General features: G+C 37.7%; 1 protein-coding gene across 5 annotated transcripts; it reads right to left on the reverse strand.

Moving 5' to 3' along the window:
• Nucleotides 1-13496, reverse strand: LOC111231617 (probable serine/threonine-protein kinase samkC). Of its 5 annotated transcripts, none has more exons than XM_022758801.1 (13): nucleotides 13341-13496; nucleotides 12116-12172; nucleotides 7739-7795; nucleotides 7017-7073; nucleotides 6280-6345; nucleotides 4445-4521; nucleotides 2281-2355; nucleotides 1469-1504; nucleotides 1300-1320; nucleotides 826-870; nucleotides 650-694; nucleotides 220-321; nucleotides 1-25 (listed from the first exon to the last, which is right to left on the reverse strand). In XM_022758801.1, the coding sequence occupies exons 1-12, from the start codon at nucleotides 13399-13401 to the stop codon at nucleotides 283-285; spliced, it is 636 nt and encodes a 211-aa protein (XP_022614522.1). In that variant the 5' UTR covers nucleotides 13402-13496; the 3' UTR covers nucleotides 1-25; nucleotides 220-282. The 5 variants fall into 5 exon arrangements, with proteins under 5 accessions (XP_022614522.1, XP_022614521.1, XP_022614520.1 ...); XM_022758800.1 differs by having other exon boundaries at nucleotides 7739-7804; XM_022758799.1 differs by having other exon boundaries at nucleotides 7017-7082; nucleotides 13341-13495.
• Between the last annotated feature and the right edge of the window lie 660 nt (nucleotides 13497-14156).

Below are 14156 nucleotides of genomic sequence, written 5' to 3' on the forward strand. Positions count from 1 at the left end.
TTCTCAGTTCCAGTATCATTGGTTTCTGTAGAGTCGAAGACAAGAAGAAGCATTTACAAACAAACTATATTTCACCATCCTCACCTAGTAGCTGAAATATTTATATTTTCATTGAAATGATTACCAGTGCCAGCAACAACATTAAGTCACTTAAAGTGTGACAGTAAATAGATGCACTCTGTGATATTAGTACATTGTACAGTCTACTTTTACATGTACCTGTGCATTCGTTGACCCTCTTGTGTTTGAATTTGAGGAAGGTGGCAACAGCAGCACCAGTAATCAAAGTGACAGGCAGCAGAATCCACCACAGCTTATTGTCTGAGGGTAACACAGAAGGAGACTGTCATCAACATCAATCCAGTTTGACTTTGTCTAACTAGTGAAAGACCAGAGATGTAGCAGTTGCAATATCTAACACAATTTACTTGATGTTCAGAGCAAATTAGCAAATTCTGGCATGCTTACATGCTAAACTAGCATGGTGGACATGTTGATAGCATACTAAAGTTAGCATTTAACTCAAAGCTCCCATGCACAGAGCTGCTAGCTTGGTTATAGACTCCTTAACCTTGCATCTGTGGCATCGCTGGTGAGTGTTTGTGGGGTATGAGCAACAAGTCCAGCAGAATGCTGTTCAGCACATTACCTGATTTGGTGGGTGGTACTTTCTCATCACTCCCAGTGTGAGAACCTTTGAAAGCAATGTGTTTTTGATTAGTTTCCTGTCCATTACCACCCAACAATATGAAAAAATGACTTATGATTCTTCAATCATTGATTTATCTGCAGAATAAACATAATCAGTAGCACAGTATAACTCACCAGCACCATTCTCTTTAGGATTTTCTTCTTCAGGTTGAGGATTCTCTGGAAGTGGAATGGTGTGATGTGTGATTATGATCATTGAAATAAATTAATCAATTAATGCCATTTAAAAAGACTTACAACAAGCCAATAATTTTCACACTTGCAACGTACAGCTATCCATGCAAATAGATGTATCACAGATTTAGTAATTAGAAATGTACTGTGGATACCAGCTTTTAGTTATGATGTACTTCAAAATGTACATTGTCATGGACATGTGAAGTAACTTGAGTAAAAGTATCCACCTCACAGTGTAGAGGACAACTGCATGTTTGTTTGTAATCATAGGACATATGTTGGAATTTTTTATTTTTCATTTATGAATGTTAATATACGTTAATATAGGGAGTAAAAGACTAACAAATGGAAAGGTTTCTATAAAAGACAAAACATGAACAAACATAACATATAATAGATGGTGTACTGTACCTGTGGCAGAAGTAGCTTTGCCTGCAGACAACGAGGACCAGTATAATTTAATGAAATTTGAATAAAACATAAAATACTGATGATATCTGCACCTTTCTGCAATGAACTTCTCATAGTTTTGAGACAGTCATGAAAACAACAAGTGATCTTATTTTCATTTGACAAGTACCTTTGTTTGTTTTTGATTCTTCAGTGTCATCAGGTCCTAACAAAATATAAACAGGTATCTTTTAAAAAAAAAAATGACATCCTGCATCACCACACCATGCTCTCATGCCAGTAAAACTGATAACTTATTCAGTTTTACAAACTGTAATCATCTCTCTGAATTAAAAAAAGCCTACTATTACTCATGGTGTACTACCTGGACCAGAGGAAGTATCATTGTGGTTGCTTTGGTTTGGAAGGTGAGAAGATCTTGGTTTCAGAGGTTGATTTTGCATAGCTAATAGACAAAAGAAAAAAGAATGTAACAAATCTCCATCAGATCTTTGTTACTTTTTGTAATTTTGGCCAATTCTTCCTACTCTTGGTTTGCCACACTTATTATTACTTATACATTTTATTATTCTGTTGCACTAAGAAACAGGAACTAAGGTATAATTCTTAAGTAATCATGATGGACTCAATGGTGCAACTAACCACATTTGACACATTTGACACACTTTAATCTGCCATCACCACACTAACTTTGCAAAGGCACAAACAGAGTCTAACTTTCATCGTTTGTCACATTCTTTTAGTCTGTAGATGAATTGGGCTTCAGAATGGATGGTACTGGAGGTTCAATTTTTTCTACAAATAAAAAGTGAAATTAAAGAGTTTGATACGTTCAGCCAAGCCAAGCCATGCAAGTTGTTACCCCCTGTTCCCAGTCTTTGTGCTAAGTTAAGCTTAGCTAACAGGTTGATCTCATCTGACTCTCAGAAAGCAAATAGCCATGTTTCCCAAAATATCAAACTATTACTTTCATAGACGTACTTGTGGAGTTATTTGGTTGTGGTGCCCCTTGGTCTTGCGTTTTGGCATCTGTGTCATCTGGTCTACCTGGGGAAACTATAAACAGAAACACAATTATGAACTCACAGACATGTCATTCCGTTGTCACGGAGCTGGTAACCACTTACATTATGTACACTGTCTGAAGGTGAAAAAAGATTTTAAAATGTTTGTTTTTTTGTTTCTCTTTGTGTCGTTGTGGACCAACTTCAGTCACATGTAAGCAGCACTGAAGCTAGTGTCCAGTTTTGTGCTCAGTCACTGTGCACTGCGACCTCTAAATCATCCCTCTGGCTTTTATGCTCTACATCCTCACTGTCTGAGGACAGAGGGGAATATCTAAAACTGATGTGTTATCCAGGAATTCAAAATGCTTCCATCATAAAAACACCAGTGTCAGTTTGTCTGTGTAAAACATTTCCTCTGACAGACTCTCAATATTTTTTCTCTAGTTGTATGTTTGCGTCACTTTGTGTTTGGCAAAACTTTAAAGGCCAGTGTTTGAGACAAAGGCGTGCCCTTACTCCAAGTGTCAGACTGGGGATGAGAAGTCAAGATAGTGGTGGAGGTGGAGGAGTGTTGAGGTGGATATCCTCTGCTCGAAACATTGCAGCAGTGTGAAGCTGTATCCTGTCCCAGACATACTATTGTTATCCCCTGACCTGTGCAGCCAAGCTTCCTGTCTTCACTGTTGTCAGCTGTGATCCCATTCAACATATTTCACACCAGAGCAGTCACTGAAGGGCTGAAGTGTACGTTTTAGTTTGGACCACATGCAGCTCTGTCTGGCTTCATGCTCCTCATCAGGAAAAAAAAAAAAAACAGCTCTTTATTTTGCCTGAGCTGTTTTTAAATTTTTGATGGAGGTCCAAGTCAAATGTCAAGTATTTTAGGGGAAGTCTCAGGTCTCATGACCTTTGAGTCATTTGACAAAAGCATAAGTCAGATATTTCAGAACAACTCACATGTGAAATGTTGAGTGCTTTATATCATCTGAAACAAGTCCAAGCCTGGACTCGTGTATTTCTGAGCAAATCTCAAGTCATTACAGTTATTTGAGACCAGTCCAAGGCAAGTCCCAAGTCCTTTACATCATTCAAAATGAGTCCAAGTCAGGTTTCAAATATTTCAGAACAAGCACCAAGTTAGGCCCTAAGTCCTATAATTAGTTTGAGACAATCTTACTTCAAGCAAATTCTTATTATTTTGGAGTAAGTCACACATCAAGTCTCACTTGAGTCAAGTCTGAATGAAGTTTTGAAGCAAATTTCAAGTCAGGCCTCAAGTATTTTGGCTCAGATGTCAAGTCTCAAGACCTTTAAGTCATTAGAGACAAGTGCAAGTTTAGTGTTTTGGTTTAAGTGTTAATTAAAATTTCAAGTCCTTTGAGTAAAGCTTCAAGTCATGTCTATTGTCCTTTGGGGCAAGTCCTAGGCAAGCAAGAACTATCAGAGTGGTATTAATTTTCTCATCTTACTCTGTCATAAAGTATGGAGTCATATGAGTGCCATAAAAAAGAATGAATCTATCAAAGAGTAAGAAAATAAATATGGAAATATAAAGAAGAATAAATTAAGAATGAATAAGTAGTAAAAACAAATAATGAGGAATATAATGACAAATAACCAAATATAAAACAATATATATAACAACATGTTCATTTTTTTTTAGCATTTATCGCGTTCATTTATTTCTGTATATATTCATTACATATTTTGAGGAAAATCTATTTATCTTTTGCATATAAATTATTATTTTTTGATAGATTCAATTTTTTTATTTGATTGTTTTTCATAATGTGTCCATTTATTCACTTTTATCCTTTTATTTTTCTTTCTTTCCCCAGTTTTGTGCAGGAATTGACTGCTCAGCCGCTGGGCAGGAAGGCTCACCCAAAGCCAGTCGAATGGAGAGCTTGACCCTCTAGCAGGAATAGCAAAAGCAAATTATTCTTTGTTAATTTCTCTTTATATATCCACATTCTTTTATTTACTTATTATTCTTTTGTTTATTCTCTTTGCAGTTCCAATTTATTTCATTATTCTTTTGCAGATTTATTCTTTATTGATGGCATACTCCTCTAACTCCACAGAACCAAAAAATCCATGTTTCCAAAATAGTCAAACTATTACTTTCATAGACGTACTTGTGGAGTTATTTTGGTTTGTGGTGCCCCTTGGTCTTGCGTTTTGGCATCTGTGTCATCTGGTCTACCTGGGGAAACTATAAACAGAAACACAATTATGAACTCACAGACATGTCATTCCGTTGTCACGGAGCTGGTAACCACTTACATTATGTACACTGTCTGAAGGTGAAAAAAGATTTTAAAATGTTTGTTTTTTTGTTTCTCTTTGTGTCGTTGTGGACCAACTTCAGTCACATGTAAGCAGCACTGAAGCTAAGTGTCCACATTTGTGCTCAGTCACTGTGCACTGCGACCTCTAAATCATCCCTCTGGCTTTTATGCTCTACATCCTCACTGTCTGAGGACAGAGGGGAATATCTAAAACTGATGTGTTATCCAGGAATTCAAAATGCTTCCATCATAAAAACACCAGTGTCAGTTTGTCTGTGTAAAACATTTCCTCTGACAGACTCTCAATATTTTTTCTCTAGTTGTATGTTTGCGTCACTTTGTGTTTGGCGAAACTTTAAAGGCCAGAGTCTGAGACAAAGGCGTGCCCTTACTCCAAGTGTCAGACTGGGGATGAGAAGTCAAGATAGTGGTGGAGGTGGAGGAGTGTTGAGGTGGATATCCTCTGCTCGAAACATTGCAGCAGTGTGAAGCTGTATCCTGTCCCAGACATACTATTGTTATCCCCTGACCTGTGCAGCCAAGCTTCCTGTCTTCACTGTTGTCAGCTGTGATCCCATTCAACATATTTCACACCAGAGCAGTCACTGAAGGGCTGAAGTGTACGTTTTAGTTTGGACCACATGCAGCTCTGTCTGGCTTCATGCTCCTCATCAGGAAAAAAAAAAACAACAGCTCTTTATTTTGCCTGAGCTGTTTTTAAATTTTTGATGGAGGTCCAAGTCAAATGTCAAGTATTTTAGGGGAAGTCTCAGGTCTCATGACCTTTGAGTCATTTGACAAAAGCATAAGTCAGATATTTCAGAACAACTCACATGTGAAATGTTGAGTGCTTTATATCATCTGAAACAAGCCCAAGCCTGGACTCGTGGACTTTTATTTCTTATGATAGATAAAAGAGGAAAATATACTATAAGACTATGAGAGGCTAATGAAATAATTCCTAAAATGACTTGTTTGTATTTTCCTGTTTGTTAAAATGAGCACTTATTGTTGCATCTCTTGTGCTATTGCACAAAATGATCTGCATATAATCTCTATTCTGAACTAAAAATGTTGAAGAATACTGTTGTGTGGTCTATTCTGGTATGGCTGCTCCGCTTGGGGACAGTTACAATAACTTGTTGCAACCATCCCCATCCTATGAGTCATGATAGAACATCATGTGCTAGATGTTGAATGTGTCTTGTGTCTTCCTGCTGGTGGGAGGGTGTAACTGAGCATGTGCAGTATAGGTTGTTATCACTCTAACATAGGTCTGATTGGAGGAATTGTATTTCTGAGCAAATCTCAAGTCATTACAGTTATTTGAGACCAGTCCAAGGCAAGTCCCAAGTCCTTTACATCATTCAAAATGAGTCCAAGTCAGGTTTCAAATATTTCAGAACAAGCACCAAGTTAGGCCTTAATTCTTATTATTTTGGAGTAAGTCACACATCAAGTCTCACTTGAGTCAAGTCTGATTGAAGTTTTGAAGGAAATTTCAAGTCAGGCCTCAAGTATTTTGGCTCAGGTGTCAAGTCTCAAGACCTTTGAGTGAAGCTTCAAGTAATGTTTGTAGTCCTCTGGGTCCAGTCCTAGTCACGTTGTGTGCCATGTCTCCATGTCACAAATCAAATAAGCATGTTTCCTGAAATGTTAAAATATTTCTTTAATAGACATACCTGTTGGCTTTGTTGGCTGTGTTGTCTCTTGGTCCTGCTTTTTGTCACCTCTTTCAGCTGATGAAACTATGAACACAAACGCAATTATGAATTCACAGACATGTCACTCCATAGTCATGGAGCAGGTAACCACTTACATTATGTACACTGTCTGAAGCTGAAAAGAGATTTCAAATATCAGCTCTTGCCAGAGTTGTTCTAAAACCTTTGAGGGAGGTCCAAGTCAAGTGTCAAGTATTTTAGGGGAAGTCTCAGGTCTCATGTCCTTCAAATCATTTGACAAAAGCATAAATCAGGTATTTCAGAACAAGCCACAAGTGAAGATTGGAGTCTTATGCCTTTTGTAACAAGTCCAAACCTGGACTCGTGTATTTCAGTGTAAATCTCAAGTCATTAAAGTTATTTGAGACAAGTCCAAGGCAAGTCCCAAGTCCTTTAAGTCATTCAAAATGAGTCAGGTTTCAAGTGTTTCAGAACAAGCACCAAGTTAAGTCTTAAGTCATATAATTACTTTGAGACAAGTCTCAAGTGTTTTGTTGAGTGTTAATTGAAATCTCACGTCCTTTGAGTAAAGCTTCAAGTAATGTCTGTAGTCCTCTGGGCCCAGTCCTAGTCACACTGTATGTTTTTATAAGCAAGAAATATCAGAGAGGAATTGATCTTCTCATGTGACTCTATGTCACAAATCAAATAAGCATGTTTCCTGAAATGTTAAAATATTTCTTTAATAGACATACCTGTTGGCTTTGTTAGCTGTGTTGTCTCTTGGTCCTGCTTTTTGTCACTTGTTTCAGCTGATGAAACCATGAACACAAACACAACTGTGAGCTCACAGACATGTCACTAAAATGACTTGTTTGTATTTTCCTGCTTGTTAAAATGAACACTTATTGTTGCATCTCTTGTGCTATTGGACAAAATGATCTGCATATAATCTCTATTCTGAACTAAAAATGTTGAAGAATACTGTTGTGTGGTCTATTCTGGTATGGCTGCTCCGCTTGGGGACAGTTACAATAACTTGTTGCAACCATCCCCATCCTATGAGTCATGATAGAACATCATGTGCTAGATGTTGAATGTGTCTTGTGTCTTCTTGCTGGTGGGAGGGTGTAACTGAGCATGTGCAGTATAGGTGTCATCACTCTAACATGGTTCTGATTGGAGGAATAAGACTTGCTGCAACCGTCTCTTGTTGCAACCCTCCCTAATCTCCCCTCTTTTGGTTCATGTGTCAAGTCTAGTCTTAAGTGTTTTGTTGAGTGTAAATTGAAATCTCACGTCCTTTGAGTAAAGCTTCAAGTAATGTCTGTAGTCCTCTGGGCCCAGTCTTAGTCACACTGTGTGTTTTTATAAGCAAGAAATATCAGAGAGGAATTGATCTTCTCATGTGACTCTATGTCACAAATCAAATAAGCATGTTTCCTGAAATGTTAAAATATTTCTTTAATAGACATACCTGTTGGCTTTGTTGGCTGTGTTGTCTCTTGGTCCTGCTTTTTGTCACTTGTTTCAGCTGATGAAACTATGAACACAAACGCAATTATGAATTCACAGACATGTCACTCCATAGTCATGGAGCAGGTAACCACTTACATTATGTACACTGTCTGAAGCTGAAAAGAGATTTCAAATATCAGCTCTTGCCAGAGTTGTTCTAAAACCTTTGAGGGAGGTCCAAGTCAAGTGTCAAGTATTTTAGGGGAAGTCTCAGGTCTCATGTCCTTCAAATCATTTGACAAAAGCATAAGTCGGGTATTTCAGAACAAGCCACAAGTGAAGATTGGAGTCTTATGCCTTTTGTAACAAGTCCAAACCTGGACTCGTGTATTTCAGTGTAAATCTCAAGTCATTAAAGTTATTTGAGACAAGTCCAAGGCAAGTCCCAAGTCCTTTAAGTCATTCAAAATGAGTCAGGTTTCAAGTGTTTCAGAACAAGCACCAAGTTAAGTCTTAAGTCATATAATTACTTTGAGACAAGTCTCAAGTGTTTTGTTGAGTGTTAATTGAAATCTCACGTCCTTTGAGTAAAGCTTCAAGTAATGTCTGTAGTCCTCTGGGCCCAGTCCTAGTCACACTGTGTGTTTTTATAAGCAAGAAATATCAGAGAGGAATTGATCTTCTCATGTGACTCTATGTCACAAATCAAATAAGCATGTTTCCTGAAATGTTAAAATATTTCTTTAATAGACATACCTGTTGGCTTTTGTTAGCTGTGTGTGTCTCTTGGTCCTGCTTTTTGTCACTTGTTTCAGCTGATGAAACCATGAACACAAACACAACTGTGAGCTCACAGACATGTCACTAAAATGACTTGTTTTGTATTTTCCTGCTTGTTAAAATGAGCACTTATTGTTGCATCTCTTGTGCTATTGACAAAATGATCTGCATATATATCTCTATTCTGAACTAAAAATGTTGAAGAATACTGTTGTGTGGTCTATTCTGGTATGGCTGCTCCGCTTGGGGACAGTTAACAATAACTTGTTGCAACCATCCCCATCCTATGAGTCATGATAGAACATCATGTGCTAGATGTTGAATGTGTCTTGTGTCTTCCTGCTGTGGGAAGGGTGTAACTGAGCATGTGCAGTATAGGTGTCATCACTCTATTACATGGTTCTGATTGGAGGAATAAGACTTGCTGCAACCGTCTCTTGTTGCAACCGTCCCCAATCTCCCCTTCTTTTTGGTTCATGTGTCAAGTCTAGCCTTTAAGTGTTTTAAAGCAAGAAATATCAGAAGAGGAATTGATCTTCTCATGTGACTCTATGTCACAAATCAAATAAGCATGTTTCCTGAAATGTTGATATATTTCTTTAATAGACATACCTCTTTGGCTTTGTCAGCTGTGGTGTCTCTTGGTCCTGCTTTTGTCACTTGTTTCAGCTGATGAAACTATGAACACAAACACAACTGTGAGCTCACAGACAGTGTTTTAAAATATATGTTTGTTGTGAAAGTTGAATCAGCAGCCATATTCATTCACAGAGTGGTCTTTAATATTTGTATGACCCTTTTCATGAATATTTATTAGTCGCTGAAGAGTTAGCTTGTTGTTGTGGAATAATTTCAGTCACTGTGTGAGCAGTAGTCAGGGTGAGGGTGTTTCCTCCAGATGTTTATGGCTAAACACTGGAAGTAGATTTGTTGCCAGTTGGGACGTCTCAGCCTCAGGACAATGCTCTGCGGTCACAAGTCAATTCTCATTCAAATCAAGTCTGAATGAAGTTTTGAGGCAAATTTCAAGTCAGGCCTCAAGTAGGGAGGACAAGGACAGTTGCAACATTTTTTGCATTTCTCTCTGTTACTTAGAGACTATCTGGACCAACCAAACTATTATATATTGAACTTACAACCAGTCTGCTAATTACCCCATACCATTTAAAGATGATTATATATGACATATCATTCACAAAATTGATTTGAATGGAAGAATTCAGATGTTCAACTGACCCAGCCCTGGGACAGTTTGCAACTTTCAATCAGGGAAGGTTGGCAACATGATAAAAATACATAGAATTTCACTAATTAACTTTTGCTTTTTGTCTCAATGAAGCTTAGCATCCTGAAAAATATGCACTGATTCAAAATTATATTATGTATTATTTATTTATACAATAATACTATAATATTATGTATTAATTTATTTAATACTATTTATCTATATATATATTTCTTATGATAGATAGAAGAGGAAAATATACTATAAGACTATGAGAGGCTAATGAAATAATTCCTAAAATGACTTGTTTGTATTTTCCTGCTTGTTAAAAATGAGCACTTATTGTTGCATCTCTTGTGCTATTGCACAAAATGATCTGCATATATTCTCTATTCTGAACTAAAAATGTTGAAATATACTGTTGTGTGGTCTATTTGGTATGGCTGCTCCGCTTGGGGACAGTTACAATAACTTGTTGCAACCATCCCCATCCTATGAGTCATGATAGAACATCATGTGCTAGATGTTGAATGTGTCTTGTGTCTTCCTGCTGGTGGGAGGGTGTAACTGAGCATTGTGCAGTATAGGTGTCATCTACTCTAACATGGTTCTGATTGGAGAATAAGACTTGCTGCAACCGTCTCTTGTTTGTCCTGGTTGAAGTGTTAATTGAAATGTCAAGTCCTTCGAGTAAAGCTTCAAGTAATGTCTGTAGTCCTCTGGCCCAGTCCTAGTCACACTGTGTGTTTTTATAAGCAAGAAATATCAGAGAGGAATTGATCTTCTCCATGTGACTCTATGTCACAAATCAAATAAGCATGTTTCCTGAAATGTTAAAATATTTCTTTAATAGACATACTGTTGGCTTTGTTGCTGTGTTGTCTCTTGTCTGCTTTTTGTCACTTGTTTCAGCTGATGAAACCATGAACACAAACACAACTGTGAGCTGCAACAAGTCGACATGTCACTCCATAGTCATGGAGTGACCACTTACATTATGTACACTGTCTGAAGCTGAAAAGAGATTTTAAAATATCATGTTTGTTGTGAAAGGTTGAATCAGCAGCCATATTCATTCACAGAGTGGTCTTTAATATTTGTATGAGCCCTTTTCATGAATATTTATTAGTCGCTGAAGAGTTAGCTTGTTGTTGTGGAATAATTTCAGTCACTGTGTGAGCAGTAGTCAGGGTGAGGGTGTTTCCTCCAGATGTTTATGGCTAAACACTGGAAGTAGATTTGTTGCCAGTTGGGACGTCTCAGCCTCAGGACAATGCTCTGCGGTCACAAGTCAATTCTCATTCAAATCAAGTCTGAATGAAGTTTTGAGGCAAATTTCAAGTCAGGCCTCAAGTAGGGGAGACAAGGACAGTTGCAACATTTTTTGCATTTCTCTCTGTTACTTAGAGACTATCTGGACCAACCAAACTATTATATATTGAACTTACACCAGTCTGCTAATTACCCATACCATTTAAAGATGATTATATATGACATATCATTCACAAAATTGATTTGAATGGAAGAATTCAGATGTTACAACTGACCCCAGCCCTGGGGACAGTTGCAACTTCAATCAGGGAAGGTTGCAACATGATAAAAATACATAGAATTTCACTAATTAACTTTTGCTTTTTGTCTCAATGAGCTTAGCATCCTGAAAATATGCACTGATTCAAAATTATATTATGTATTATTTATTTATACAATAATACTATAATATTATGTATTTATTTATTTAATACTATTTATCTATATATATATTTCTTATGATAGATAGAAGAGGAAAATATACTATAAGACTATGAGAGGCTAATGAAATAATTCCTAAAATGACTTGTTTGTACTTTCCTGTTTGTTAAAATGAGCACTTATTGTTGCATCTCTTGTGCTATTGCACAAAATGATCTGCATATAATCTCTATTCTGAACTAAAAATGTTGAAGAATACTGTTGTGTGGTCTATTCTGGTATGGCTGCTCCGCTTGGGGACAGTTACAATAACTTGTTGCAACCATCCCCATCCTATGAGTCATGATAGAACATCATGTGCTAGATGTTGAATGTGTCTTGTGTCTTCCTGCTGGTGGGAGGGTGTAACTGAGCATGTGCAGTATAGGTGTCATCACTCTAACATGGTTCTGATTGGAGGAATAAGACTTGCTGCAACCGTCTCTTGTTGTCCCTGGTTGAAGTGTTAATTGAAATGTCAAGTCCTTTGAGTAAAGCTTCAAGTAATGTCTGTAGTCCTCTGGGCCCAGTCCTAGTCACACTGTGTGTTTTTATAAGCAAGAAATATCAGAGAGGAATTGATCTTCTCATGTGACTCTATGTCACAAATCAAATAAGCATGTTTCCTGAAATGTTAAAATATTTCTTTAATAGACATACCTCTTGGCTTTGTTAGCTGTGGTGTCTCTTGGTCCTGCTTTTTGTCACCTGTTTCAGCTGATGAAACCATGAACACAAACACAACTGTGAGCTCACAGACATGTCACTCCATAGTCATGGAGTGACCACTTACATTATGTACACTGTCTGAAGCTGAAAAGAGATTTTAAAATATCATGTTTGTTGTGAAAGGTTGAATCAGCAGCCATATTCATTCACAGAGTGGTCTTTAATATTTGTATGAGCCCTTTTCATGAATATTTATTAGTCGCTGAAGAGTTAGCTTGTTGTTGTGGAATAATTTCAGTCACTGTGTGAGCAGTAGTCAGGGTGAGGGTGTTTCCTCCAGATGTTTATGGCTAAACACTGGAAGTAGATTTGTTGCCAGTTGGGACGTCTTGGTCTCAGGACAATGCTCTGTTGTCTCTGTGAGAGAGGGGGCAATTTGGTTCGCACTGGCTAACCCTATCTGCTGTTAGATCACCTATCTGTCCAGTGCAGAACAGTTAAAAGTTCTTTTGGTTCTGCATACGAAAAACAAACAAATCAAGTGCCACCTTCTTCTTCCGTTTCTTTAACCAAGAGAGCCTCATTTTTCACTTCGGTGATTTTTCATTCCTGAGGTTGAGATTTGTGATTCATTTCTCTTGTTCGTAATAAAAAAAAATTCTTCCTTGACTTTGACCAAACTTGGCCAAACAATAAATCACTTGCAATCTTTTTTGTAACTTAGTACAATGAAAGAGGAGGACAATTGATGGCATGCACAAACAAAGCTTATCTCATCCTGGATAAACGGAAACACGCTCTGCGAGTGGATGTCTCTGAGGTAATGTTCAAAGTGTAAGTGTCTTTTGAACAACACTGTGATCTTTATCTTTGCACATACCAAAACAAAACTAAATTACATGAGAAAAAACATGAATAACAATAACTGTTGCGCAGAGCACAAAAAAGAGATATTTTTACTTCCTCATGACAATGGTGAACGTGACAGAAAAAACTATTTGTGGAAATGTTTTAAAATATTAGATTCATTTTTTTTTATGCAGCAGTGAAGGAAAAAAACAACAACAAAAAAACATCATTGTACTGATGACGCACAGAAACAAGGCTGAAACAAACCAATCTCAGTTAAGTTGGGTGAAGACCTCTGAGGGCCTTCAGCTCTGTGAAATCTAACAGCGTGTATTCCAGCAAAAAGCAGTTTGAATGGTCCACCTACCTGTCCTGAAGGCTGGGATTGATGCTAGCAGGAGGAGGACAAGAACCCTGGTCGACTTCATGGTGATTCTGCGGCTGTGAACCCTTCTGACTCACCCTCAGACTCTTACTGCGTGGCGAATGGAAAAGGTGTCCCAACTCGGGCGGTCCACTGCTGATGCTTATTTTGGCACTTCCTTTAGATAAAGAAGGGGAGGAAATACACTGGCTTCCCTCCCTGACGTAAAGTAGGTGGCTATGGAGACCAGCACAAAGCAGCCAGTGGGTACAAACCTAAGTCCATTTCATAGTAATTGCAGTTTTGAATAATGTGTTCTAATGCATTGTCCACTCCTATCACTTATTTTTTCCTGCTCTGAAACCACTTGAGCAGTTGGGAGGAGACTGGAACTTACTGGAAAAACAATTTCATTTATGATCACTCAGATAAAGGATGTCAACCCAGAGGAGTATATTGTAATTAGATAAGAAAACAAATAAAATGTAACGTGATAAAGTTTGTGACAGGAAAGTGACAGTAGCACTGACTCAGAAGCCTCAAAAACAGGAACCACTTGCACCACACACACACACACACACACACACACACACACACACACACACACACACACACATACACACTGTCACACATTTCAGATTCCTACTGTCACATACATCCATCAGCAAAACAAAAAAACACACAAAAATAAAATACAATCACAAAATGGCAGTTTGTTGTGTTAAATAATGATTGGAACAGATGAGAAAGAGCCAAATCTTGACACCCCAGGGAGCTACTCAAATACCAGCCATGACGTTTCACTATTCTTCATTGTTT

Source organism: Seriola dumerili, unplaced genomic scaffold, assembly GCF_002260705.1.
Source record: "Seriola dumerili isolate Sdu_G_001 unplaced genomic scaffold, Sdu_1.0 BDQW01000309.1, whole genome shotgun sequence".
NCBI lineage: Eukaryota > Metazoa > Chordata > Actinopteri > Carangiformes > Carangidae > Seriola > Seriola dumerili.

Bases quoted from the DNA above. Each gene is read 5' to 3' on its own strand.
- LOC111231617 (XM_022758798.1), bottom strand. From the start codon at position 13,401: ATGAAGTCGACCAGGGTTCTTGTCCTCCTCCTGCTAGCATCAATCCCA. The intron at 1,505-2,280 runs GTACGTCTATGA...ATATTTTGTTAG, and splicing joins ACAACCAAATAACTCCACAA to GACCTGATGACACTGAAGAA. The intron at 322-649 runs GTAATGTGCTGA...TGTTACCCTCAG, and splicing joins AGTACCACCCACCAAATCAG to ACAATAAGCTGTGGTGGATT.